Source organism: Dendrobates tinctorius, unplaced genomic scaffold, assembly GCF_039654945.1.
Source record: "Dendrobates tinctorius isolate UK_male_01 unplaced genomic scaffold, ASM3965494v1 ptg000022l, whole genome shotgun sequence".
NCBI classification, from domain to species: domain Eukaryota; kingdom Metazoa; phylum Chordata; class Amphibia; order Anura; family Dendrobatidae; genus Dendrobates; species Dendrobates tinctorius.
Window position 1 is genome coordinate 61863822 of NW_027361690.1, and position 26506 is coordinate 61890327.

The following is a 26506-nucleotide window of genomic DNA, read 5'->3' on the forward strand; positions in this document are numbered from 1 at the left end:
ACAGCAGCTGTGCCCTGTGGTTGGTGCGATCACCGATCTAGTTGATCGCGCCAACCAGCTCCTGCTGGGCCTGTATCAGGCTCCGGCCCAGAATCGGTGCTAATACAGCACCGATCCGGGCCGCTACTGGCAGGGCACAGCAGCAATATACCACCGCTGTGCCCTGCGATTGGCGTAATCGATTAGATTGGCGATCGCGCCAATCCGGGTACTCAGATCCTAGCCTAGGACCTCATTGTTTCAGCCAATGAACGCTGCAATTGGCTGGTGAAAATTGAACAGCCAATCACAGCGCTCTGGAGGCCGGGGGGTGGGATCGCAGCCCGGGAGGCCGACGCCATCTTACCTAAGGTGAGATGGCGTCGGAATTTTAATGCGATCACTGCAACTTAAGCACCGCGGTATCTCATTAAAGGGCTCAACGTACTATCCCGTCCACATTCATAGGGGCCCGGGTGGTGTGGACGGGATAGTACGTCAGATGTCAGAAAGGGGTTAAGTGTTCCAATGATCCGATTAATTGATAAAGCATCTAGTTTCAATTTGGGCATGAGAAGTGAATGTTTATCCTTTTGGGAAGTGTACTTGTAGGCATTATTCAAGGCCTAGAAGGGATAGTCTCTATTTTGAAATCCGGGAACAAAGAAAAAAGAAACTACCTGCCTGTTGTACCTGGGGGCCGTTAATTCACAACTCCTGCCAGAGATTCAGCCAATCCCTGTCATCAGAGCAGCAGTTTCTCTGGCAGGACACTACTGGCGTCATGTTGATTGACAGCTGGCTACCGCTGCCTAATTGACAGATGGCTATCCCCAATCAGCATGATACCAGCAGTCTTGTCCTGTCCCTGATGGCAGGAAGTAGCTGAATCTTTGGCAGGAGCAGTCAGTGACTAGTGCCGGGTACAACAGACAGGCATGTAGTTGCAAACAGATTAAACTGTTTTTCTAATATCCCGTATATCCTCTTTGAGGTCCCTAGCTTGGATGTGGAATAAAGCATCTGTTGAACATTTTCTTCTGAGTCTGAGATACTGCCGTCTAGCTATACCTCTGTTAAAGGATACCAGGTGATAACTATTCCAGTGTAGGAGGTTATTGGAGGTAGGCTTCTCATTGTTGTTGTGTTTTTTTGTTTTTTTTTTGTGTACTTTAGCCTGATTATACCTCCCAATAACTACATCGAGAAGACTCATTACATTAGATTTCATGCGTAAAGAAATGATCAATAGAATTATCATTAAATTTAACAACAAATTGCCCCAAACCATTTTCAGTGCCTGTTCACAGAATGAAAATGTAATCTATAAAACGTCCCCAAAAGGCAATATCGGAGCCCCATTTAGATAACGATTCTTGGAAGACAATCCTCTCACCGGCCCAGGAACAGGTTAGCTTAAGATGGGGCACAGGGATGCCCCATAGCTGTGCTCCTGAGCTGGTGGTATTTCCGGTCAAATAGAAAGTAATTGTGGCTGAATATTCCATTACTGCAGGCAGCAGTTGTTCTGGTCGTAACCTGAGGAATCGCAATTCTTCTTTCTGAAATACTCTTATTAGTTTTCCCATCTCAAGGAGTGCTTAAGGGCATCACATGGTTTCTGTGTCCCTCAGTGAAATCTTTCCCATAGCCTTTATAAGGGAACACACCTTCCATTCTTTGGGTGGTCTTTGTTTTGGTCCCACTATTGCTTTTACACTATTTGAATAACTATGTTTATTAGGCAGGTTTAGGGTGTTTTTTTTTTTTTTTTGGTCCGTGATAGGTGGTTTATTGCTGGGGTGTCACGCTCTCGCGATCATATTCTTCCACTGGGTAGGTAATTTGGGCTGGCATACTCCTTTTAGGCCAAGTTCCCATGATCTGTAAGTAGGAGCGCTTTGGACGCAGCGTATGTTCTCTGCGTTCAAAGTGCTAACATCTATTGAACGCAGGTGAATCCACATGTATTTACTGAACCGTGCAGATTCACCACATGCCATACATTCTATTCGTGTAATTAACGTGCTGCGGTCTGGAGAGACGTGCCACATGTCAGTTTCCCCCGGGTGATCCGCAGATGTTGTGAGTTCATTTTCCCCTTCACCATTGAGGTCTGATGAACTCCCTCTTCTGGTGAAGGAAGGTAGTGAGGCTGATTACAAAGCGCCTGAGCAGAATGATGATGACTGGGATTGCTGACTGGATATAAGGCAGCCGACGCCCTTCTGCCTTGCGGGTGATTACTCTGAGGGATTCTTGGAGTCCAGTCTGATTCCTGCTCCTGATTCCTGCTCTGTTTTGGTTTTGTTTTGCCTTGTTTTTCTGGATTTCTGCCTTTCCCTGCTGGGTGAGCTGAATTCCTTTTTGCTCTGTCTTCAGATAATACCTGAGTACTGATATAGTCTTTTTGAAGCCTAGCGTCTTCAGGGCTTTTTTCCCTATCAGTCTGTTGGCTCTTGTTTTTGAGAGGGTTTTGGCGGATTGCAGACAGCAGCTTTTCTATTCTGTCCTATTTAGTTAGCTTGGGCCCCATCATTTGCTCAGCCTATCTTTCTATCTGTGTGAGTGTTTTTTCGTCTTGCTTCACCGTCATTATATGTTGGGGGCTGCCTATTGCTTTGGGGTCTGCTCTGGGACAGTTTAGATTTCCCTTTCTGTCTTTAGGCTATGTAGTTCTCCGGCTGTGATCGAGCGGTCTGGGGCACCGTAGGAACCCCCCACGGCTACTGCTAGTTGTTAGGTTCAGGGGTCTGCAATCCGATAGCTGCCAACTTCTCTGGTTTTTTGGACTTAGCTAGTATTTCTGTTTTTGCCTCCTACGGTGACTCATTCATAACACACAGGCGTCTGTGGACGCGTAGTGGACGTGGGATTTCTTGAAATCCCATCTATGCTGTAACAGCTTTCCGCTGCATGTTTTACTCTGCATAAGTATGCAATGTCAAACCCACAGCAAAACCAGTTCGTGGGCACATACCATTAAGGTATGACCGCACCACCTGAGAGGGTATCCGCCCACATGGACAGGAAACCTCCGCATCAGTTCAGTTTCATGGCGTCGTGGGAACCTGCAGAAGGAAACGTACACTTACCCGGGGGGTGTCCAGGAACGAGGGATGACGTCTGGATATGAGGTAACACCAACCGGCAGGTTGGTGCAGCGCCATGTAGGCTGAGACCTCTTGGGTAAATGTCTCTTAGCCGCCACAAGGTCCCGGGCTGCGTGCACCAGTGGTTGCCGGAACGCCCCAGCGATGTGCTCCAGGACTCGCTTCCAGGTCTGCACACGTGCTGGGGACGCTGGATGAGGTTGGCGTCTCCTGGGGCTGAGTGCGCCGGAAAGCGAGACCGCCTGGGTCTGCGTGGAACGCAGGATGATATCCGGTGCATCCCGATGACATAGCGCACCTGGAACTACAGCAGCCATCCAGGACTGCGCATGCTCAGGGCTATGAGGATCCCTGCATACAGCGCGCTGGATCCGATATATAAGGGAAGGTGCCCAGAAAGATGGTGGCATTTCCTGCAGCAACCCGGATCATGGATGAACTACAGCTGCGTCGCCCGATGCTACCACGGCAGCTGCCACCACCATGATCATCTAAGCTGCAGTCGACACAGGAACCATTTCAGCGCCGCAAGCAGCGTTGGCAAGGACACAACGATGGCAGTCGTACAAGCAGCAAGGCCAGCCTGAAAAGCAAGGCAGGACATGAGCCCACCTTCCGGGGGGAAACGTTCTTCGGAACCAGCTCAGGTACCATAGATTAATCAGCTAAATGGTGAGTGATCTACTTGAAAGTGTACTGTATTAAAACAGGTCCTCTTTCATTGTGTATTCATTCCTTTATTAGGGAAGGCCGCTGAAAAGCAGAATAGTGATTTTGCCCTGTGCAAGAGGGATTTACTGTGTACTTATAGAAAGAGACTCTGCCCTAGGTGTATGAAGCAGACTACCCCTGGGTTCGCTATGGACCTGAAGGCCAGGAGTCCTTAAAATACCTGATTTGGCAAGGAGTAGAGGGGAAGCCAGAACTACTGTCAGCAATCTGAAAGATCAGTAGAGTTTAAGGGGGAGGATTTGGACCTGACAAATTCATCCTCCTCTGACGAAGGGCCTTCTTAGGGCTTATTTTGGACTCAGAGAAGGAGGTCTGTTATGAATGGGTCACCGAGGAGGAGAGCAGGTCCAGGCTAAGCCACAGAAAACCAGAGAGGTTGGTACCTAAGCGGATTGCAGACCCCTGATCCTATCCACACAACTAGCAGTAGCCGTGGAGCGTACCTACGATGATCCTAGACGCCTCGGCACAGCCGGAGAGCTAACTAAGCCTAAACCAAGAAGGGGAAATCTAAACTGCCCCAGAACAGACCCCAAAGGAATATATGGCCCCCAAACATATATTGTCAGTGAGACAAGTTGAAAACACAAACATAGGCAGGAAAATAGACTGAGCAAATGATGGGGCCCACACTGACTAGACAGGAAAGGAAAGACACTGTCTGCAATCACGCAAAAAACCCTGCAAAAAGTCCAACACGTCTGATGCAAAAAAAACACTGAAGTCGCACTACTTCGCCCCCCACTATATCAGCACTCTGGTCTCTTTTTTTCTCTGCTTTCAGAATATACCAATCTAACAGGGGATAAAACAAACTGGTACCAGCGGTAACATATGGGAGGTGATTCAGCACAGCCCCAGCCGGAGCTGGCTGACCCGCACCAAGAAGAGATAGACAAAACCCAGATCAAATGCAAACAGAATGGCAAATAAACCAGTTAGCTAAACATGCAGGGACAGAGCTGTTCATCAGACCTCAGGAGGAACAGGAAGCAAATCACCAGCAGGGATAGAGGGAGTCAGCTGTCTTAAATCCCAATCTGAAAAACCAGATCTCCAATCGTCATCATCATTATCCGGTGGCAAGCCTCTGTCAATCAGATCAGCTCCATTACCTCCAGTAACCACAAGAGTGAGCCCAGAAAGAGAACTCGCAACCCTTCTGTCGATCTGACCAGCTCCACTACCTTCAGTAATAACCAGAGGGAGGCCAGAAGGCGAATTCACAACAGAGGTCTGTCTTCTACCAGAGGAGAAGCAAGACAGAATTCTAGCCCCGGTATCAGCAGCATTGACCAATCCGATCATGTCCCTTAGGAAAGCTATGTCCCTACTAGGATCAGTGATGTTATGCATTCCAGCAGTACAGTTGGCTCCGCGTCATTCCAGGGCCTTGCAGCAAGATGTCCTAGAGGAAGAAAGGAAGCTTGCTGGATGCCTAGAGGGGAAGAGTATTCTCTCCCAGGAAGTGATAGACTCCATGACCTGGTGGCAGGATCCAAGAAATCTGTCGCGGAGAATTCCATGGTCCCACCAGATATCGGACGTGATCTTCACTGATGCAAGCGCAGAAGGATGGGGAGCACATCTCAGGGACCATATAGTCCAGTGGATTTGGTCAGAGGCAGAAGCTGGTCTTTCCTCAAATTACAACGAGCTGCTGGCAAGAAGGCAGCAATAGAGTTTCTTCCCCCATTGAGAAGGAAAACCTGTTTGAATAATGTTAGACAACCGAACTTCAGTTGCCTATATCAATCACCAGGGGGGGTAAAAGGTCCGGGTCCCTAATGCGGTTAGCTCGAGAGATTCTCCATGTTATGGAGTAACATCAGCTACAACTATCGGCCCTACACATTAAGGTAAAGGAAAACGAGGAAGCAGATTTCCTCAACCGGAGAACCTTAAAACAGGGAGAATGGGAACTGGATCCGTCAATTTTTCAGCAGATCGTGGATCTTTGGGGGCAGCCAGAAATTGTCTTTCTGTTGGTGAAGTCTACTGCTCTTTAAACTCAAAAGAAAAAACATATGCAGTGGACGCACTACAGATTCCTTTGAGTTTCCAACTGGCTTATGCATTTTCTCTATTAATGTAGATCCCGCCAGTTCTGAGGAAGATTTGGGAGGAAGGAGTGGATGTCATCCTCTTTGCTCTGTTCTGGCGCAAGAGACACTGGTTCTCATGGATGAGGAGGATGTCCTTGTTGGATTCCTGGATTCTCCCAGACGTTCGGGGTCTCCTCAGGCTGGGCCCGGTGTCGCATCCTCAGAACTCAGGTCTACATTTGATGGCCTGGATTTGAGCGGGCCCTGATGGCACAAAAATGGTTCCCCTGGCCTTAGTCGCTACCCTGATGCAGATTAGAAAGCCTATAACAACTAAAATATATGGCAGGATATGGGCCAAGTTCTTACCTTTTTCGGGGCAGTCTGTTGGGGGTTAGAATCCCAATCAGAGCTATATTAGAGTTCCTTCAGAGGAGTATGGAGATGGGCCTACCACCAGCACCCTTAAGGTGCAGGTATCCACCTTAGCGGCCCTATACAACTATAACCTGGTGGCGGATAAGTGGGTGGCTAGGTTCATTAAAGCATGCCAGAGGTCAAGACCTATGCCAGCTCTAAAGGTGTCCCCAAGGGACTTAAATCTAGTCCTGGAAGCCTTAACAAGATCGCCCTTTGAGCCGTGACATGAAGTGTCAGATAAACTGCACTAAAACATTGATACTAGTGGCCCTGACGTCAGCCCGCAGGGTTAGTGATTTGCAGGCTCTATCCATTAATCATACATTTATGCAGGTATCAGATGATTGAGTGGTTTTGAGGCCAGATCCAGCATATCTCCCCAAACTGGCCTCAAAGTTTCATAGGAGTCAGGAGGTAGTTCTTCCCTCCTGCTGTAGAAGGCCAAAGACTGCAGAGGAACACAGACTTCACACACTAGACGTCAGGAGGGCCTTGATTTGCAGTACTTAAGGTACTGTCACACTTAGCGATATCGCTAGCAATATCGCTATAACTTGTGACGTTATAGCGATATCACTGTGTGTGATACTTGCCTACGACCCGCTCCCCCGTTGGTTATCGCTGATCGCGGGAGAACGTCCAGGACTGTTTCTCATCGTCGGCTTCCTGCGGCGCTTCCTGTGGAGAGACGAGCGACGAATGTGGAGCCGGGCGGGAGGACGTCAGGATCGCCTAGTGTGACATGTAAGTAGCAACCTCCGACCCCTGCTATGTCGCTGGTGAGATCTGCCTGTGTGGCAGCTCACTTGCGACCACTTGGCGATGCACCAGCGATTCTGACCGCGTCATATCGCTGGTCGGGATCGCTGGTGCATCGCTAAGTGTGACAGTACCTTTAGAACTAGGCAATGAAGAAAGCTTGAGGCCTTATTTGTGTCATTCCAGGGAATCAGGAAGGGGCTTGGTGTTACAAGGGGGACAATAGCTAGATAATTAAGGGATGCCATTAGCTTAGCATACACCTCTAGTAATAGGCTGGTTCCTGAAAGCCCATTCCACCAGGGCCATGGCGACCTCCTGGGCTGATAGAGTTGAGGTGTCGTTCAACAAAATATGTAAGGCAGCCACATAGTCTCTACATAAGGTGGAAGGGTAAGACAATCGCCTCAAACTGTCCTCCTCTGTTGACCTGTCCTTTGGGATGAAGTTATTGCAAGATGTGATCCCTCCCTAGGGTGCTTTCGATCTATTTAATTCTCAGGTGATGCTGTCATGCGAGAAGAGAAAAAAAACCTTAGTTACTTACCAGTAACGGGATTTTACAGAGCCCATGACAGCACCCTTATATTCCCTCACTCGCTTTATCACTTGTGGTGTTCACTTTTAAGAATGTTAAGGAAAATGTATTTGCTGACCGTTATGATACTGTCTGGAGGTCCTCTCATGCTCTGAAACGCAAACTGATGCGGCGGAGAGGTACCGCCTTTTTATTCAGTGGGTTTCCTGTCCTGGTGGGCGGATACCCTCTCTCTCAGGTGGAGCTGTCATGGGCTCTGTAAAATCTTGTTACCGGGAAGGCTTGTTTCACATTTCAGGTATTTGACGTCAGTCCAAATCCGCCATGTTGTTAAAAAAATGGATCCGTCAGCTTTGTGTCGCAAACGGATGCCACCGGATCCGTTCTTGGACGGATCCGCTTTAGCAGGTAGTGACCGAAATTTAAAGGAAAACGAGAGAGACTTTCTTTTTTTTTTCTTTGCACGGCTGTTCCGGAACGCTACTCGGGTTAAAAGCCCTGCTCCAGCGAATCTGCCGGGCATGCGCAATATAAATTAGTGGACCGTTGCTCGGAAAAAACGTTGCAGAGTCCGTCCCATCCGCACGGGAGACGCTTAAATTTTGACGGATCCGTCAAAAAAAGGGTGGGACGGACGACCGTAAGTCAAGATCCGCCGCTAATGTAAGTCTGTGGGGGAGAAAAACGGATCCGCCCCTTTTTTGGCGGATCCGTTTTTTTCGAAAACTAGTGGATTTTGACTAATATCAAAAAACGGAAGTGTGAAACAGGCCTAAGTAACTAAGATTTTTTTTTTTTCTCCAGGACAATGAAATTGTGGTCTCTATTCTCCTCTAAGGGCATAACTGCATTTAGAAGGTGCTGAATGGAGCGGATAGTTGCACATGTGCACTGCCACTCAGTTCAGAGTCTGTTGCAATGATGACCGCCAAAACGTTCAGCTTTCTTAAGAACAGCAAAATCCAAATCACACTAGCAACTAATAGCGACGTGTAAGATACTGGTTGTAGATGTACTGGATGTTATAGGGATGACAGATTGGCAATATTTGCTGCAGCATTAAAAGGGTCAAGGAAAGTTTCTTGGTATCATATGGCAGCTCTTTGTGTACCTGAGGTGTAAGTGGCGCCAGGATCTGTGGATAATTGTCAACTTGGTGTGTCACCTGAAGATGGTGTAGTAGTCATTGTCCGTTAGTGATTTGTTGCCATTCACACTTTGTGTGCAGCATCTTCTAATACTACAATGTGGAGGCTTGTACGACATGACTGACAGCTGGAACGTGAAGGACTCCTTTGTTAGAATAGGATCACTGGTGCATCGCCTCAGAGCTAATTACTTGGTAATAGCTATACAAGACACAAATGATGTTTTTTTGCCAGTGTTGTAAGTAGCTAAATGGCAGGAAAGATGCTGGGAAGACAGATTCCGAAGTCTTCTTTGATGCATCCTATCTACTTGCTCAGAAATCCATGGCTAAGGCTTCATGCAAGCTCCGAATTGTCTGCAAGCACGATACTCTACTTATGCAATAATCTCTGCTGTACCTTTATATACCGTATCGTCATACGTTTCTCTATCTGATTCCTGCGGAGACGTGTAATAAGATGCAATACAGTGCCTACAAGTAGTATTCAACCCCCTGCAGATTTAGCAGGTTTACACATTCGGAATTAACTTGGCATTGTGACATTTGGACTGTAGATCAGCCTGGAAGTGTGAAATGCACTGCAGCAAAAAAGAATGTTATTTCTTTGTTTAATTTTTTTTTTAAATTGTGAAAAGTTTATTCAGAGGGTCATTTATTATTCAACCCCTCAAACCACCAGAATTCTGTTTGGTTCCCCTAAAGCAGTGGTCCCTAACCTTTTTTGCACCAGGGACCGCCTTGAACCAAGACCATTCTTCCATGGCCCGGCAGGGCGGGGATGGAGGTGTGACAGGGGCGGGGCTTTGGTCATAAGGGGCGGGGCTATGGACGCGGTTGTAGTTTAGCAGTGCATATTTATCATTTAATTATAACATTTTTAATGTGACTCAACTCACCATAGGTTTTGAATGAGTGGGAGCACCTGGCTTGTTTCTGTTTCAGTGGGAGCACTGGGCTACTTCTACTGATGACCGTCACTGCTAATGATGATTGGAACCTACAAGGAAATGGAGCATTGAGCACTTAAGAACAATTGTACTGGAGTACTGTACATGCTGATTATTTTCTAATCATCAGAAAATGTATGTGTGGTCCCCCCCGTCCAGCTCTGTGTGGCTCCCCCTGTTGTATGCATGGCTCCCCTGTCCCATCCTGTATACATGGCTCTGCTCCCACTCTCCCATCCTGTATACATGGCTCCGCTCCCATCCTCCCATCCTGTATGCATGGCTCTGCTCCCACTCTTCTATCCTGTATACATGGCTCCCCGTCCCATCCTGTATGCATGGCTCCGCTCCCACTCTCCCTCCCTTGTATACATGGCTCTGCTCCCACTCTCCCGGCCTCCCTTGTATATATGGCTCCGCTCCCACTCTCCCTCCCTTGTATATATGGCTCCGCTCCCACTCTCCCTCCCTTGTATATATGGCTCTGCTCCCACTCTCCCGGCCTCCCTAGTATATATGGCTCTGCTCCCACTCTCCCTCCCTTGTATATATGGCTCTGCTCCCACTCTCCCGGCCTCCCTTGTATATATGGCTCCGCTCCCACTCTCCCTCCCCTGTATATATGGCTCCGCTCCCACTCTCCCTCCCTTGTATATATGGCTCTGCTCCCACTCTCCCGGCCTCCCTAGTATATATGGCTCCGCTCCCAGTCTCCCTCCCTTGTATATATGGCTCTGCTCCCACTCTCCCTCCCTTGTATATATGGCTCTGCTCCCACTCTCCCTCCCTTGTATACAGTATATGGCTCCGCTCCCAGTCTCCCGGCCTCCCCTGTATATATGGCTCCGCTCCCATTCTCCCTCCTTTGTATATATGGCTCTGCTTCCACTCTCCCTCCTTTGTATATATGGCTCTGCTCCCACTCTCCCTCCCTTGTATATATGGCTCCGCTCCCACTCTCCCTCCCTTGTATATATGGCTCTGCTTCCACTCTCCCGGCCTCCCTTGTATATATGGCTCCGCTCCCACTCTCCCTCCCCTGTATATATGGCTCCGCTCCCACTCTCCCTCCCTTGTATATATGGCTCCGCTCCCAGTCTCCCTCCCTTGTATATATGGCTCTGCTCCCACTCTCCCTCCCTTGTATATATGGCTCTGCTCCCACTCTCCCTCCCTTGTATATATGGCTCCGCTCCCACTCTCCCTCCCTTGTATATATGGCTCTGCTCCCACTCTCCCTCCCTTGTATATATGGCTCCGCTTCCATTCTCCCTCCCCTGTGTATATGGCTCCGCTCCCATTCTCCCTCCTGTGTATATGGCTCCGCTTCCATTCTCCCTCCCCTGTGTATATGGCTCCGCTCCCATTCTCCCTCCCCTGTGTATATGGCTCCGCTCCCATTCTCCCTCCCCTGTGTATATGGCTCCGCTCCCATTCTCCCTCCCCTGTGTATATGGCTCCGCTCCCATTCTCCCTCCTGTGTATATGGCTCCGCTCCCATTCTCCCTCCCCTGTGTATATGGCTCCGCTCCTACTCTCCCTCCCTTGTATTTATGGCTCCGCTCCCACTCTCCCTCCCTTGTATTTATGGCTCCGCTCCCACTCTCCCTCCCTTGTATATATGGCTCCGCTCCCATTCTCCCTCCCCTGTGTATATGGCTCCGCTCCCACTCTCCCTCCCTTGTATATATAGCGCCGCTCCCATTCTCCCTCCTGTGTATATGGCTCCGCTCCCATTCTCCCTCCCCTGTGTATATGGCTCCGCTCCCACTCTCCCTCCCTTGTATATATAGCGCCGCTCCCATTCTCCCTCCTGTGTATATGGCTCCGCTCCCATTCTCCCTCCCTTGTATATATGGCTCCGCTCCCATTCTCCCTCCCCTGTGTATATGGCTCCGCTCCCATTCTCCCTCCCTTGTATATATGGCTCCGCTCCCATTCTCCCTCCCCTGTGTATATGGCTCCGCTCCCATTCTCCCTCCCCTGTGTATATGGCTCCGCTCCCATTCTCCCTCCCCTGTGTATATGGCTCCGCTCCCATTCTCCCTCCCCTGTGTATATGGCTCCGCTCCCATTCTCCCTCCCCTGTGTATATGGCTCCGCTCCCACTCTCTCTCCCTTATATTTATGGCTCCGCTTGGCTCCCCCATCCTCCCCATCATACTTACCCTCACGTCGCTGAACTTCCTTCCCGTCGCTGCACGTCCCTGCATCTCGCGGCGCTTCAGCTTCTTCCTGTGCGGAGCGGTCACGTGCTACCGCTCATTAAGGACCATGAATATAGATGCCACGCCTATAGGAGAGGAGTGGCGTCCATATTCATGACCTTAAATGAGCGGTAGCACGTGACCGCTCAGCGCTGGATGAAGCCGCCGCGGGATGCAGGGTGAGTATCAGCTGCTGCACCGCCCCCCGGCTCCCCTTGTGTCCGCGGACCGGCAAGGGCACTGCAACGGCCCGGTGCTGGGCCGCGGACCGGCGGTTGGGGACCCCTGCCCTAAAGTATTAAGAAGTATTTCAGGCACAAAGAACAATGAGCTTCACATGTTTGGATTAATTATCTCTTTTTCGAGCCTTTTCTGACTATTTAAGACCCTCCCCAAACTTGTGAACAGCACTCATACATGGTCAACATGGGAAAGACAAAGGAGCATTCCAAGGCCATCAGAGACAAGATCGTGGAGGGTCACAAGGCTGGCAAGGGGTACAAAACCCTTTCCAAGGAGTTGGGCCTACCTGTCTCCACTGTTGGGAGCATCATCCGGAAGTGGAAGGCTTATGGAACTACTGTTAGCCTTCCACGGCCTGGACAGCCTTTGAAAGTTTCCTCCCATGCCGAGGCCAGGCTTGTCCGAAGAGTCAAGGCTAACCCAAGGACAACAAGGAAGGAGCTCCGGGAAGATCTCATGGCAGTGGGGACATTGGTTTCAGTCAATACCATAAGTAACGTACTACACCGCAATGGTCTCCGTTCCAGACGAGCCCGTAAGGTACCTTTACTTTCAAAGCGTCGTGTCAAGGCTCGTCTACAGTTTGCTCATGATCACTTGGAGGACTCTGAGACAGACTGGTTCAAGGTTCTCTGGTCTGATGAGACCAAGATTGAGATCTTTGGTGCCAACCACACGTGATGTTTGGAGACTGGATGGCACTGCATACGACCCCAAGAATACCATCCCTACAGTCAAGCATGGTGGTGGCAGCATCATGCTGTGGGGCTGTTTCTTAGCCAAGGGGCCTGGCCATCTGGCCTGCATCCATGGGAAGATGGATAGCACGGCCTACCTGGAGATTTTGGCCAAGAACCTCCGCTCCTCCATCAAGGATCTTAAGATCGGTCGTCATTTCATCTTTCAACAAGACAACGACCAAAAGCACACAGCCAAGAAAACCAAGGCCTGGTTCAAGAGGCAAAAAATCAAGGTGTTGGAGTGGCCTAGTCAGTCTCCTGACCTTAACCCAATTGAAAATTGTGGAAGGAGCTCAAGATTAAAGTCCACATGAGACACCCAAAGAACCTAGATAACTTGGAGAAGATCTGCATGGAGGAGTGGGCCAAGATAACTCCAGAGACTTGTGCCGGCCTGATCAGGTCTTATAAAAGACGATTATTAGCTGTAATTGCAAACAAGGGTTATTCCACAAAATATTAAACCTAGGGGTTGAATAATAATTGACCCACACTTGTATGTTTAAAATTTATTAAAATTTAACTGAGCAACATAATTTTTTGGTTTGTAAGATTCATGCATCTGTTAATAAATCCTGCTCTTGTGTGAAGTTTGAAGGCTCTAACTTATTTGCATCTTATCAAACCTGCTAAATCTGCAGGGGGTTGAATACTACTTGTAGGCACTGTATATGAAGTGCCTTCCTTGTACTTGAGTATTAATACCTGCACTGGAAACTCATGTGTTGGGATGTGCCATTAATAGCCTATCACTGGGGGCCCCAGCTTTCCAAGATCATGAGAACATGGATCCTATATTTCCATTATTCAGAGTAGAAAGGAGAAGGCTTCAAGGTTGGATATGGGAGAAATGGCTGAATGAGCATGTGTAGGTACAAGTAGGGTAGTTTGGTTCTCGCTTAATTCTCAATTGCTTGATCATTAGGTCAACTGAAATCTTTTTGTAAATCAAAGAACTTAAGGCTACAAACAAGGGTTTTTTCTCCCTGTATAAATGAACAGGAAGGGTAGTGTAACTTATGTTTACCTTGGTGGGAGCGCTGGGGCACCCTGCTCAGACGCCTGTGGGAGCGCCAGGCACCCTACTGGGGAGCCTAGACATCCAACAGTGAGTTATGGGAAAGTGGTGGCAGGGAAATGTGAACTGTATTTTTTTTTCCCTATACATTTCTAATATTTGGCTTTTACAGCTTAATGCGCCTGGTCGCATTTTTTTTTTCTTTGCTTTCATGTAAGTATATGCTGTCATTATATGTGTAATTGCAGGAGATGAGCTGTATATATTGTTCACATAATGCTCTGCAGGTTCCATCCCAAATCATTACATTGGGATATGGCAGCACATTGATCTGCCCATGAATTGCAATGAGTCACTCGCCATTGTGTTTTGTGCAAGGTATGCACAATTTCTGAGCTTCTTTTAATTTATATGTTCGATGACTTCACTAAGCAAATACTATTGTGGTAATGTAAGTCCCTCAGCAGGATAGAAAATGTTTCACAGAGCAACCACTTGACAGATGATGTCATGTCAGGCCCCGGGAGATGTCTTGCTAATCATTTGGACTGATGCCGCTGGTAAATGCTGAAATGCATATCTGTTGCTTATATTTGCAAATGCGTAATGGCGGATTATGTATCCTAACTGGAAAATGGTCAGAAGAAGGCAGATCGGAGACCACGTGGGGAAGCTATTGCTTTCCATCTTATTGTCTGAAGGAACCACAGTGCAATGATCTCTTTATATTCCCCCTCCCGAAATGTCTCTCTAGATTTATTTCCACTCCTATTAATGAAGTGTCAAGTTAGGTGAGAAAATGCCTTACAGCAATGATTCCCAAATCACAGTAACCACCATAATAACCCTCCCAAAATAACACATTCCCTTGTTTGAAAGCCCAGGTCAGGTGTGGAGCAATTCTTGTAGTTAGATTTGCTGTTGACATGAATGTTCTGACCAAGACTACCTGTCATGTTCCTAAATTTTAGGGCAACCTGAAAGTTGATCTATCTAGTCATATATGCCAGCCAATTGACCTGTAGTTTAGGCCGGACCTGCAGCGTGGACTAATGCTTTAGCAATTTGGCATTAGACTTTTTTGGATAATGGAGCTCGGGGCCCCACTTTGAGGTGTACGATCTGCTACTCTTCTTTAAGGACATATCACAGACTTGGAACCTCTGATATGAATTTAGGCTAGTTTCACACTAGCGTTGGGAGGCGCAGGGCCGCCGCTAAGCTCCGCCTCCTCCAGTCAGCTCGTCCTATGGGCGCATGATGCTGCATGCAACCAGCGTACCCCATATTTAGTGTTGGGTACGCTGGATGTGCGCTGGTATGGTTTTGCCGGCGCACGCGCGCTTTTTGCGCTGGGCCGAGCGCACAAAAATGCAACATGGTGCACGTCGGCGCAGCACAAAAAGGGCGCATGCGCCGGCAAAACCATATCGGCGCACGGCCAGCGTACCCAACGCTAAATATATGGTACGCTGGTCACATGCAGCATCATGCGCCCATAGGAGGAGCTGACCAGAGGAGGCTGGGGTGGAGCTTAGCGGCGGACCTGCGCTGTGCCTCCTAACGCTAGTATGAAACTAGCCTTAGGTAGTAATTGTTGAGTAGTTTTAGAACCTGTTATTTTGCCCCCTACAATCTAAGGCAAGTCCTGATGAAACTGGTCCACAGTCCTGGAGGTTGAGTATTGAGAACCAGGGTCTGTCTTCTTTTTTTTTTTTTTTTTTTTTTTTTAAGTGAGGGGGACAAAATAATTATCTACTCCTATAGTAAATTGGTCTTCTACTTTCCGCCTTCATCCTGAATTACATAAGGGTGACTGCCTGGGATTGTTAGAACATATGTTTTTGCTATAAAAGTCAGTTTCCTTCAGAATGTATGCTGCTTTTATATCTCGTTCTGGTTTTCTTAAAACAATTATGAGCTTGCATAAAATTTTGTGCTGTTACTTTTAGTCTTTGTTCATTTGCAGTAAATGGACAGATGCAAGAAAAACTATGCAAATAAATCCTTTTTAATGAGCAAAAATAATGGCTACTAATATAGGTTACAACCTGGAGCCATAGAAGTATCTACATATGTTGGTATTTTAGCAAAAAATTTATGAACTGTTTTTTTTTCTTTTTCAGCTTTGGATCATGTCAGTCAGCGTCCATGAAAACCGCAAGTCACGGTCCAGTACAGGGTCTATGAATATTTCATTGTATCACAAACTTGGTCACCCAGACTGTGTTCTAACCCATCTCAATTCAATGCGAAAGCAGGAACTTTTTACAGATGTCACACTATGGGCAGGTGACCGGGCATTCCCATGCCATCGTGCAGTACTGGCAGCATGCAGCCAGTACTTTGAGGCTATGTTCAGCCATGGATTGAGGGAAAGCCTTGATAACACTGTGAATTTTCATGACAGTCTTCATCCTGAAGTCCTGGAACTCTTACTTGATTTTGCTTACTCATCTAAAATAATAATTAATGAAGAAAATGCAGAGTCTCTGCTAGAAGCTGGAGACATGCTTCAGTTTCATGATGTACGAGATGCTGCCTCAGAGTTTTTAGAGAAAAACCTTTATCCCTCAAATTGTTTGGGAATGTTACTGCTGTCTGATGCCCACCAATGCCGTAGATTGTTTGAGTTGTCTTTTCGAATGTGCTTGGTCAACTTTGAAATAGTTCATAAGATGGAAGACTTTAATAATCTTTCCAAAGACCTCTTGCTGAACTTGGTTTCCAGTGATGAACTTGAGATTGAAGATGAGCAGGTGGTCTTCAATGCTGTTCTTCAATGGGCTAAGTATGACTTGGACAAACGAAAAGATTATTTTCCAGAATTATTAAAGAACCTCAGGTTGGCATTGCTTCCCTCTGAATCCCTGAAGGAAGCCATTGCTTGTGAAGACTTGGTAATGGCTGATGAGAGGAGCAAAGTAATCATGGAGGAGGCTGTTCAATGCAAGAGAAAGATACTGCAGAATGATGGAGTGGTGACTAGTCTATGCGCCAAGCCTCGAAAAGCAGGGCATACCTTACTTATTCTAGGGGGCCAAACATTTATGTGTGACAAAATTTTCCAAGTAGACCACAAGGCTAAAGAAATCATTCCTAAAGCTGACTTGCCAAGCCCACGAAAAGAATTTAGTGCTTGTGCCATTGGCTGTAAGGTGTACGTGACTGGTGGACGGGGCTCTGAGAATGGGGTATCTAAAGATGTGTGGGTTTATGATACAGTACATGAGGAGTGGTCAAAAGCTGCACCAATGCTCATCGCCCGGTTTGGGCATGGCTCAGCGGAGTTACAAAACTGCCTTTATGTAGTTGGTGGACATACAGCAGTGGCCGGAGTGTTCCCTGCATCACCTTCAGTTTCTCTAAAGCAAGTAGAAAGGTATGATCCTCTGTCAAATAAATGGACAATGGTGGCACCACTGCGGGATGGTGTAAGCAACGCCGCTGTGGTCAGTGCCAAATTGAAGCTCTTTGTTTTTGGAGGGACGAGTATACACAGAGATCGGGTCTCTAAAGTGCAGTGTTATGACCCCTTTGAAAACAGGTGGAATATAAAGGCTGAATGCCCCCAACCATGGCGCTATACTGCTGCTGCAGTAATGGGCAGTCACATTTTTATAATGGGAGGAGACACAGAATTTACAGCGGCCTCTGCCTATCGCTTTGACAGTGAAACAGATCAGTGGACAAGAATTGGCGACATGACAGCCAAAAGAATGTCTTGCCATGCTGTAGCCTCGGGAAATAAACTCTATGTGGTTGGGGGCTATTTTGGTACTCAAAGGTGCAAGACCCTGGACTGTTATGATCCAATCTCCGACTCGTGGAATAGCATCACTACGGTGCCTTACTCACTTATACCTACAGCTTTTGTGAGCACTTGGAAACACTTACCTGTATAAGATGATGGACTTGATGAAGGACTATTACTTGTGTCACACAGAGGTAAACGAGTGCAGCAGTGGCATTCGACCATATAGTCAATGATTTGTCTGTTATGTGGTTATACAAAATGCCAAGTTACTGTGGTAAAAGCATCAGCCACTTGACCGTGCGGCAGCCATCTTGTTAAAGGGGATTTGGGATTCCCCTTAAGTCCTGTTCTTCCAGGTGAAGGAATTGAATGTAAATAATTCTACATGTGCTTTCTTGACTTTGTGCACATAGAATGACATACTAAAAAAGAGAGAATACTGGCAGAGAGCATTATAGGCCATTTTTAGCAGCTCTTCAGGTCTCGTAGTGATGGACAAAATAACCAATGTGGTGAAGTAACTGTCATGGCTCAGCTATCTGTCCATATGAGGCTGTGTGCACACGCTGCGGATTAGGTGCGGATTCTGTAAAATCCGCAGGTGAAACCGCAGGTCAAAAGACCTGCGGATTGCTCTGCGGTTTTTCATCTCAATGGAGGAGATGGCAAACCGCAGGGGAATCCGCAGAAAGAATTGACATGTCAATTCCTTCTGCGGATTGAAAACCGCAGATAATCCGCGCGGAAAATTCTGCACCGTCTGCACTGCGGTTTTTGATTTCCATAGGGAATCATGGTACTGTACACCGCAGCAAAATCCGTAGCGTGTGCACACACCCTGACCGTACCCAGCTTTTTAAAGAAGCACTTCCATGTGTATGGATGCACGCATATACACCTACTTACCGCCGTCTCTGCCGGTATTCAGCACCCGTTTTTCTCCTCTTATTGACGTCACCGCTCTGCAGGACCTGGGATGTAAGTGGCACATCAGAACAAGGCTGCTCAGGCTTTCATTGTAAAAAAAAAAAAAAAAAAAAAGCCTTACAGCTCATGTATAAAGCATATAGTGAGCCGACTAGTCGGAATTATGGTGGTGTCCCTGAGAAGCGAAGCAGAATGGCGTTGGACACCGGGCAGAGCAGCAGAAGGGGAGTGAATTAATACACTACTTGCACATATATCTACATGGGAGAGCTTCTTTAATAGAATGTTTGTCCAAATAGAATACATAACCGGTGATACCACCTCTAGGAATGTCACCAGTGCAAGTTAATCAAGTATCAATGAAAAGACAGTAATTAGTCTGAGGTTTATAATACGTATCGGGGTGAAGATCTTTTCATTAGCTGAAATATTGTGAAATTTAAGTAGTTTATCAAGACAGGAATAAATGTATTAAAGGCAGAAGGAGCAATCAGATGGATCTCTCTGCACGTTGATGAGCCTGAGCCATGAGGGGTATAACTTGCCTACAGTGTACAGAATATATTGCTTGTGGGGTGCAGGTGTACCCACTATATCCCCTTTAGCGGATTCCTATAAATGTGTCAAGTGACAAAAGCCCCTTTGAAACAAATCTGTTAGCCTGAGTGTGGCCAATCATTTTGTGCTATGTGCACACGGTGCGGATTCTACAGTACCATTGTTTCCAATGGTAAAACCAAAAACGCTGTGCACATGCTGCAGATTTTTCCGCGGGTTACAATCCGCAGCATGTCAATTGTTTGTGTGGAATCCGCTGCGGTTTCACACCTCCATTGTAGAGATGTGAAACCGCAGGTCTTTTTGTCCTGCGGTTTTTCCAAAATCCGCACCACCGAAAACTACGTGTGCACATAGCCAAAGGCTATGTGCACACGGGGCGGATTCTGCCATGGAATTTTCCACGCAGATTTTGCTAAATCTGCGTGTAAAATGACCTGCGTTTTACCTGCAGTTTTAGTGCAGTTTTCACCTGCAGATTTCTATAATGGAGCAGATGAAAAACTGCACAACAAGTGACATCCTGCAGTTTTAACTCTGCGTGGAAAAATCTGCAGCATGTGCACAGCGGTTTTTGTTTTACATAGCCTTAAATGGTACTGTACATCACTTGCAGTTCTGCAGGGCCAAATCTGCTGCAGAACTGCACCAAAATCTGCACTGTGTGCACATACCCTAAGGGTGCACCATGGGCCCATGGTTGGTTTGGACAAACGGGGCAGTGCAATTTCCCACGTACTTGTTTTCCCATCTATTTCTGCCCAACTTTTCCTTGATTGACAGCTCTGGGATTACATGTGGCAGGAGGGTAGAGATGGATTTAAAACGAGGAGATGGGAAGGTGCAGTGAGCTGTTGGCCACTCCAAACGTGCATCAGGTGCCGGTTTGAACCGTTATTTTGTCCGAACTGACTCCATTTAGAATCTCTGAAGATAAATCGGCGTATGCTCTATTGAGTAGTTTGCGGTACTGGTGAAGTGGGATGTATAATCCCTGAAGTCTACAGATAGATTCACTGCACACTCCTTTTAGATACGAAATAATTTATTTCCCATGTGAAAAATCAGGAGTATGCTCAGACATGAAAAGGCGCAGGAATAAGTGCCAAATTATGTTACAACCCCTCATGGGTCTTCATTGCGCCGCTTAATGCGCGGGACCGCCTATTTACATCCTGTATTCAGCGGCATTATGAATAAGACCCAGGAGGGGACAAATCGTTATAACAATTTGCCGCTTATTCCTGCACCTTTTTACGTCTGATTTTTTTTTTTCACGTAAAATAAATTTGCATATCTAAAAGAGTGTGCGATGAATCGCTGTCCATTTTAGAATGTAACGATCCTTACAGCTCCATGTAGCAAAGCTGATCCGATGCTGCGTCCCCTGGCTTCACTGACTCGGCAGGTGATAAATGTCACTTTATGAGCAGGCACCAAGTTATAGAGACTTCTGGATATATGGCAGAGTCTAGAAGCAATACATGTACCCTGATAGAAGTGATCGCGGATGGAGAACATCTGCACAAGGATGAGGGAAGACGTGGCTGCTGACTTATTGTCCGCATGCAGATTTCTGTTCATGGCCAGATAAATGCAATGTACTATGGGAGTGCTGCGCCGTGGCAGAAGCTACAGACCCCATGTGCCCTCCAGTGAGTAACAACCTTAAAGCATTGTCGGACATCAGAAAAATGGTCTTGGGATCAGCGTTGAGTAATGCAGCTCGGCACCATTCAGGTATAAGACTGAGCTGCAATACTACGGCACCACCTATAGCCAAGACTGGGGCTGTATCTGGGAAATGCCCAGACTGCAGCTTTAGAAAGAACATCAGCTCTGAAGCACAAACTGCAGCACTGTCAAGTGAATTCTTTTCTAAACCAATAGAACAGGATTTTTCGTGCGCAGTTTTCCAGCTTTATTATTTAGTTGTATATGTGAGAAATTCAACACTACAGCATGGGGTGGTCTATAGATTGATAAATGGAGTAGCGGGGTTATCTGCTGTGCTATGTGGGCTCCGTGCTCCTAGTAGCCTAAACGCTATAACATAAAGCCTTGTGCCATCTGGCTGCTAGGATGAGATAATACCCCGGACATAGTTTGGTATACTCGGAAGGAAAGTGGTTTTTCCATGCGCCTTTCCCCATCCCTCTCCACATGCAATGGTGAGCAGCTTTTCAGCTACGTGGTCACTGTAAATCATTGTTCTGGAAGGTGGGGAAAGTGCAAAGAATCACGTTCCTCACTTGAATATTTCGATTTTAAACCTAATGACGCTGGTGTACTAATTTTGAAAATCAATGTTGTACTAACCAGATTATAGTTATTCTATTTAGATGGAATAAAAAATGATCAGTTTGATGTCAGGGAGGCATACATTAAAGGGAATCTCACCCCATTTTTCGAGTATCAGCTGCCCGCACCGCCATCAGGGGCTTATCTACAGCATTCTGTAATGCTGTAGATAAGCCCCTGATGTAACCTGAAAAATGAGTTAGATTATACTCACCCCGGGGTGGTCGGGGTCCGGTTTTGGTCCAATGGGTGTTGCGGTCTGGTGCCTCCCATCTTCTAACGGTGATGTCCTCTTCTTTGCTGCCTGTTGCGGCTCCTGCGCAGGCGCACTGCTCTGCCCTGTTGAGGGCAGAGCAGAGTCCTGCAGTGCGCAGCCGCCGGGATGGCTGTGCCGGCAGCTGATACTCGAAAAATGGGGTGACAGATTCCCTTTAATAAAAGATTATACACAGTGATTCTGTGATTATATACATGGATTTTCAGAAGTACACCAACTATATCAGGTCTTTATAAGATGTATTTCATAATGTCAATGGCTTGCATTAAAATAACATCTGGATCCACATCCACTTTTTTTTTTTAAATAAGTTTTTGTTCAGAAGCCAGCACAACGCTCGGTCTTTATTTTATTTATTTTTTTTTTGACCTTTTGTCGGCCAGGAACGGGGGGTGCCATTCTAGCTCATAAAGGGGGTCTCTAAAGTGGAATTTGGCCAGGGGTTTTGATTTACGAATCTAAGTAACGGCTGGTTCACCGCCCTTTCTACCTGAATGCTGCGCATTATGAGGTATCGGCTGTCGGTCCACAACCTGGCAGTATCTGGTCTGTGCTTCAGCTGGTAGAACATCCTTTTCTTTTAAATCTCATTTTCAGCAAACCATCACTGTGCGATCTTTCCTAATCTCTTAGACCAGCAGACTGCGGGTTAGTAGTTATATCATGTTTCACCTATTGAAAATGTGGAATAATAAAAATCGGAGATAAATCACAAGGCCTGAACAGATTGTGGTTTTCATCATTATAAGGGCTGTCTGCCAAAATGGCTGCGGAAAGCAAAACTGATTATTTGAAGGGAACTGATCTTACCGTTGCCCCAATTAGTTGAATTGGAAATGATGCAGATACAGATGATGTGTAGGAAAAGTGACCTCTTAGCTGAGCCAGCGTTGTGGATTCTCCTACTGGTAATCCAGGACTGGAGGCCATTACGGGGCTGCTCCTGGCATTGGCTCCGTCGTGATCATTTCCAGGGTTCTGACATTTTTAGCCGCTATAATGGTAATCAGTTGGCTGCTTCATGACTTCATTAATCCTGTTAGAAAGAAACTCACAAATCACAGCCGCACATTCCCTGAAAGCTGAGATTTCTTGGCAAGAGAAAGGTGCCGTAGCTTGTACTCCGCACCTGTAGTGGTAATATTGGGAATATATATCGATGGAAGTCCTCATTTAACAAGCAATTTATGCCAATTTTTGGAGTAAGCGAAGCCTCAATCAGTAAAAATGTCCAAATAAATTAGTCAACCAGTGCAAAATTCTGTGACAATACAATATGAGAATGGGGCACAGTCAACGTTTGGTCAGAATTATGAGTTTTATGCCAGAGAATGGCATACGTGTTTCTACCGGTAGCAAGTAATCCTGTGCGTTGTAGTTTTGAAGCCACAGAAATGTTGACTGGTACATACTCGTTCTGTGCGTAGAATTTGATTATAGTTTTGGAAGTGCTATGGTGCCATTAGTTTGAGTGGGGGTACTGGGCTTACGGCTACTGAAAAATGCTGGTCTATGGGATCTGCCGGTTTAGTTTTTGGTGTCTAAACGAGTTATAATACAGGTCACATACTACTCAGCAACATTGAAGTTGAAGCACAAAGAGGGAAATTATGTGGAATTATGGAAAACACACATTTGTATTACCAACTATGAGCGCCACATGCAGAAATCCCTGCACTTACACCTTAGCATGCACTAAATGAGGTCACTAATTGTCTGATGAATTCTCTGCTACACTAAATCCACTTAAGCACAGAAATCTTCAAGATCCACTGCTGGAAGCACCCTTAGTAATTGCCAACCAATGATGTCCCAAATGTGCTCGATGGGAGACCTGCCCAGAACACCCTGAATGGACCTATATGTGCTTCCATGGCCTGCAGCCTGCCCACATGAACATGAGCAACTTGCAACCTAGCGTTGTCATGTTGTAAAATGGCACCTAGGACACACTGGCTGTACTACTGTTCCACAATTGATCTATTTGGTACACCAAGTGAAATTGGACATCACATTAGCACAAATTATCAGAACATTGCACAACATTGGACTAAGAGCCAGACATCCAACCACAAATTCCATTGGCTGCACACCCCTGTTCTTGAAGGCTATCATAGGGAAGAGCAACACAGCAATGGAGGCCGGAATGGAGAGCTGTCTTCTTCAGCAATGATTCCGACTTTTATCTTGGATTCAATGATAGCCGGAGATTGTTCTGAAGACTGTGGACAACACCATAAAGAAGCTTTCGCAAGGAAAGGTCATCCCGATCCTACTCATGGGATTATAGGGTGAGGTTTGGTAGCCTGACTCCTTTAGTCTTCATGTCTGGTATACTAGTAGGTCAGTGTTAGATTGATTTGTTAGTGGCACCAGTGGTACTGCCATTTCTCCAAAGTGTCCCATGAGCCGTTATCAACAAAACACTATGTCGCATGTTGTTGATGAGCAGCCTGTGTGGCCTAAATGTGCTACCTTGGCCTGCAACATCTTTGGACATGTGCACGACTGGATTGGCATTGGTCGGCAATTGCAAAGGGAACTGCCAGCAGAGGATCTTGATGATTTGCTCACATGCATTCAGCATGGCAGAATATTCCTCAGACAAGCAATAATAACCTTGATAGGATACTGAGGTGTGTTTCTGCAAGTGGTTTCTCATTTTGTTACCAAATGAAGATGTTTTGTAAATGTTACTTCCATTTTGTGTGGTATTTGCATATCATTACCATGTCAATCATCCTGTGATCTCCATAATTTCATGACTTTATTTTCTTGCAATTTCAATGTTGTGGAGTGTAGCATCCTGAATATTGTCTCTTTTACCAATTGTTTCATTTTTTAGGATCAGTCAACAAACGTTTGTAAGTTTTCCTGTCCTAGTAAGTGACAGCAGATTAGAATAAAGACCTTCTTTTATGCTGTATATATGACTTATAACCTACAAACATTCACCTTGTGAACAACCCCATAGTTATGAATGTTCGATATTCACCCTCATCACTACAAAAAATGCTAATACCTGAGCGCTGAGCTCTTCGGACTCATCGGGTCTTTTCCACAGTCGCAAGTGGCATCTTCGGCCTCTGCACTGCATGTCAGAAGGTCTTTTTTTATTTTTCTTTTTAGACAAACCAGTACTCGCCCCGCTGTTCGTCATCCAGTCCCTTATTTATTTTGTCTTCCCCCACTGTTGCACACCACATTTCTAAGAATTCTGGCCGCATCCAGGGAGTGTGCATCATAAGGTCGTGACATTGACGGGCAGTCACCTCCAAGGCCTGGACCCAGCGGGATAGACCCTCCCGTCTACATAGAATATTATCGGTAGCCACTGTCCTCTCCTCCTATTTCAGGGAATTGAGAATTTTGAAAATGAATAATCAGTCCGGGTGGAGAAAGAAGCGGACGTATTTACAATGATAGTTATTCTTTAAATACATATTTAATTTTATGAACAAACCTACAGAACAGATCAGTTTATAGTTCTGCCTGTATAGTCCTCCATACACATGAGCACTGTATAACACTGCCACCTCCACTGATTAATAGCTTTCTGTGTACTCTGTGCATAGGCAGAAAGCTGCCAAACAATGGTGCGTGTGGGGTTATACAGAGCTCAGCATTCATAGAACTGGTAGAAGATCTACAGCAGATAAGCAATTTTATCAAAACTGCAGATAGTATGTGATACAGCACTGGAATCACGGTCTCTGCCCCTACATAATGCACACCCAGGCAAATGTAATTTGTCTAGAAGAAGTAATGTATACATTAATCTTTGTTTATATTACCACCTTGTGTCATGTACTCCTTTAATCTTTGGTCACTGACTGGCAGAGGTCACAGACTGTCGGAGGAGATCTAGCAATCACATCAGCTGGTTGCAGTAGATGTTGGTAGAGACTCGTAAAAAGGTTCAGTTGCTAATCACAGGCCATATTAGACTCTGAGATCAATTACAAGAGAAATATTATGACGGCTGTTGGCCATCAATATTTTCTAGTAGTGCCAGGGGACGACATCTTGCATTGGTCTTGGCAATAGATGAATGGATGTTCTTCACATCTGTAGAGCAGATTTAGGCTAGTTTCACACTAGCGTTTATTTCCTGCAGCGCACGGTGCCGCTAAGCCCCGCCCCCATCCGGTAATCGCCGCCTACTAGCGCACATGGGCGCTTGCGATCTGCGCACCCTATCTTTAGCATAGGGTGCGCAGATTGTGCGCTGGCCGTGCGCTAGCAGGATTTTGCTCTGCGCACTTTTAAAGGTGCGCCGAACGCAGCATGTTGCATTTCAGCGCACTCGGCGCACCTTCAAAAGTGCGCAGCGCACGGCAAAATCCTGCTAGTGCACGGCCAGCGCACGATCTGCGCACCCGATGCTAAAGATAGGGTGCGCAGATCGCAAGCGCCCATGTGCGCTAGTAGGCGGCGATGACCGGATGGGGCGGGCAGGGAGCCGGAGGGGGCGGGGCTTAGCGGCGCCGTAGGAAATAAACGCTAGTGTGAAACTAGCCTTACCAAAAACATGAAGTGCGGACTTTAGACCTTTCAAAGATTTGTCTTTTAATAGCCAGTGTGTCCAGAGCGCTGAAGGATTTGTTTGCATCATTGAGCCTTTAATCTAGAGGATCCGTTAAGTAAATTCGATGCCTGCATGAGTTCCTTTATGGTTTAGTTCTTCCGGCTCTTGGCCAATGAAACCTGAGCTTACTTCGTGAAGTTTTACAGTACAAGATGTATGGGCAAGGGCAAGTTAGGTTATAAGACTATTGAAATGGAATCCGCATCA

General features: G+C 46.6%; 1 protein-coding gene across 1 annotated transcript in view; it reads left to right on the forward strand.

Annotated features, from left to right (window-relative positions):
• The window catches only part of KLHL25 (kelch like family member 25), a 61319-nt gene extending 35804 nt beyond the window's left edge, over positions 1–25515 (forward strand). The window contains exon 2 of the mRNA XM_073568734.1: positions 16018–25515. Within this exon, the coding sequence (XP_073424835.1) occupies positions 16027–17796 (1770 nt within the window). The 5' untranslated portion in view covers positions 16018–16026 and the 3' untranslated portion in view covers positions 17797–25515. The remainder of the gene's footprint in view (positions 1–16017) is intronic.
• Positions 25516–26506: the final 991 nt, after the last annotated feature.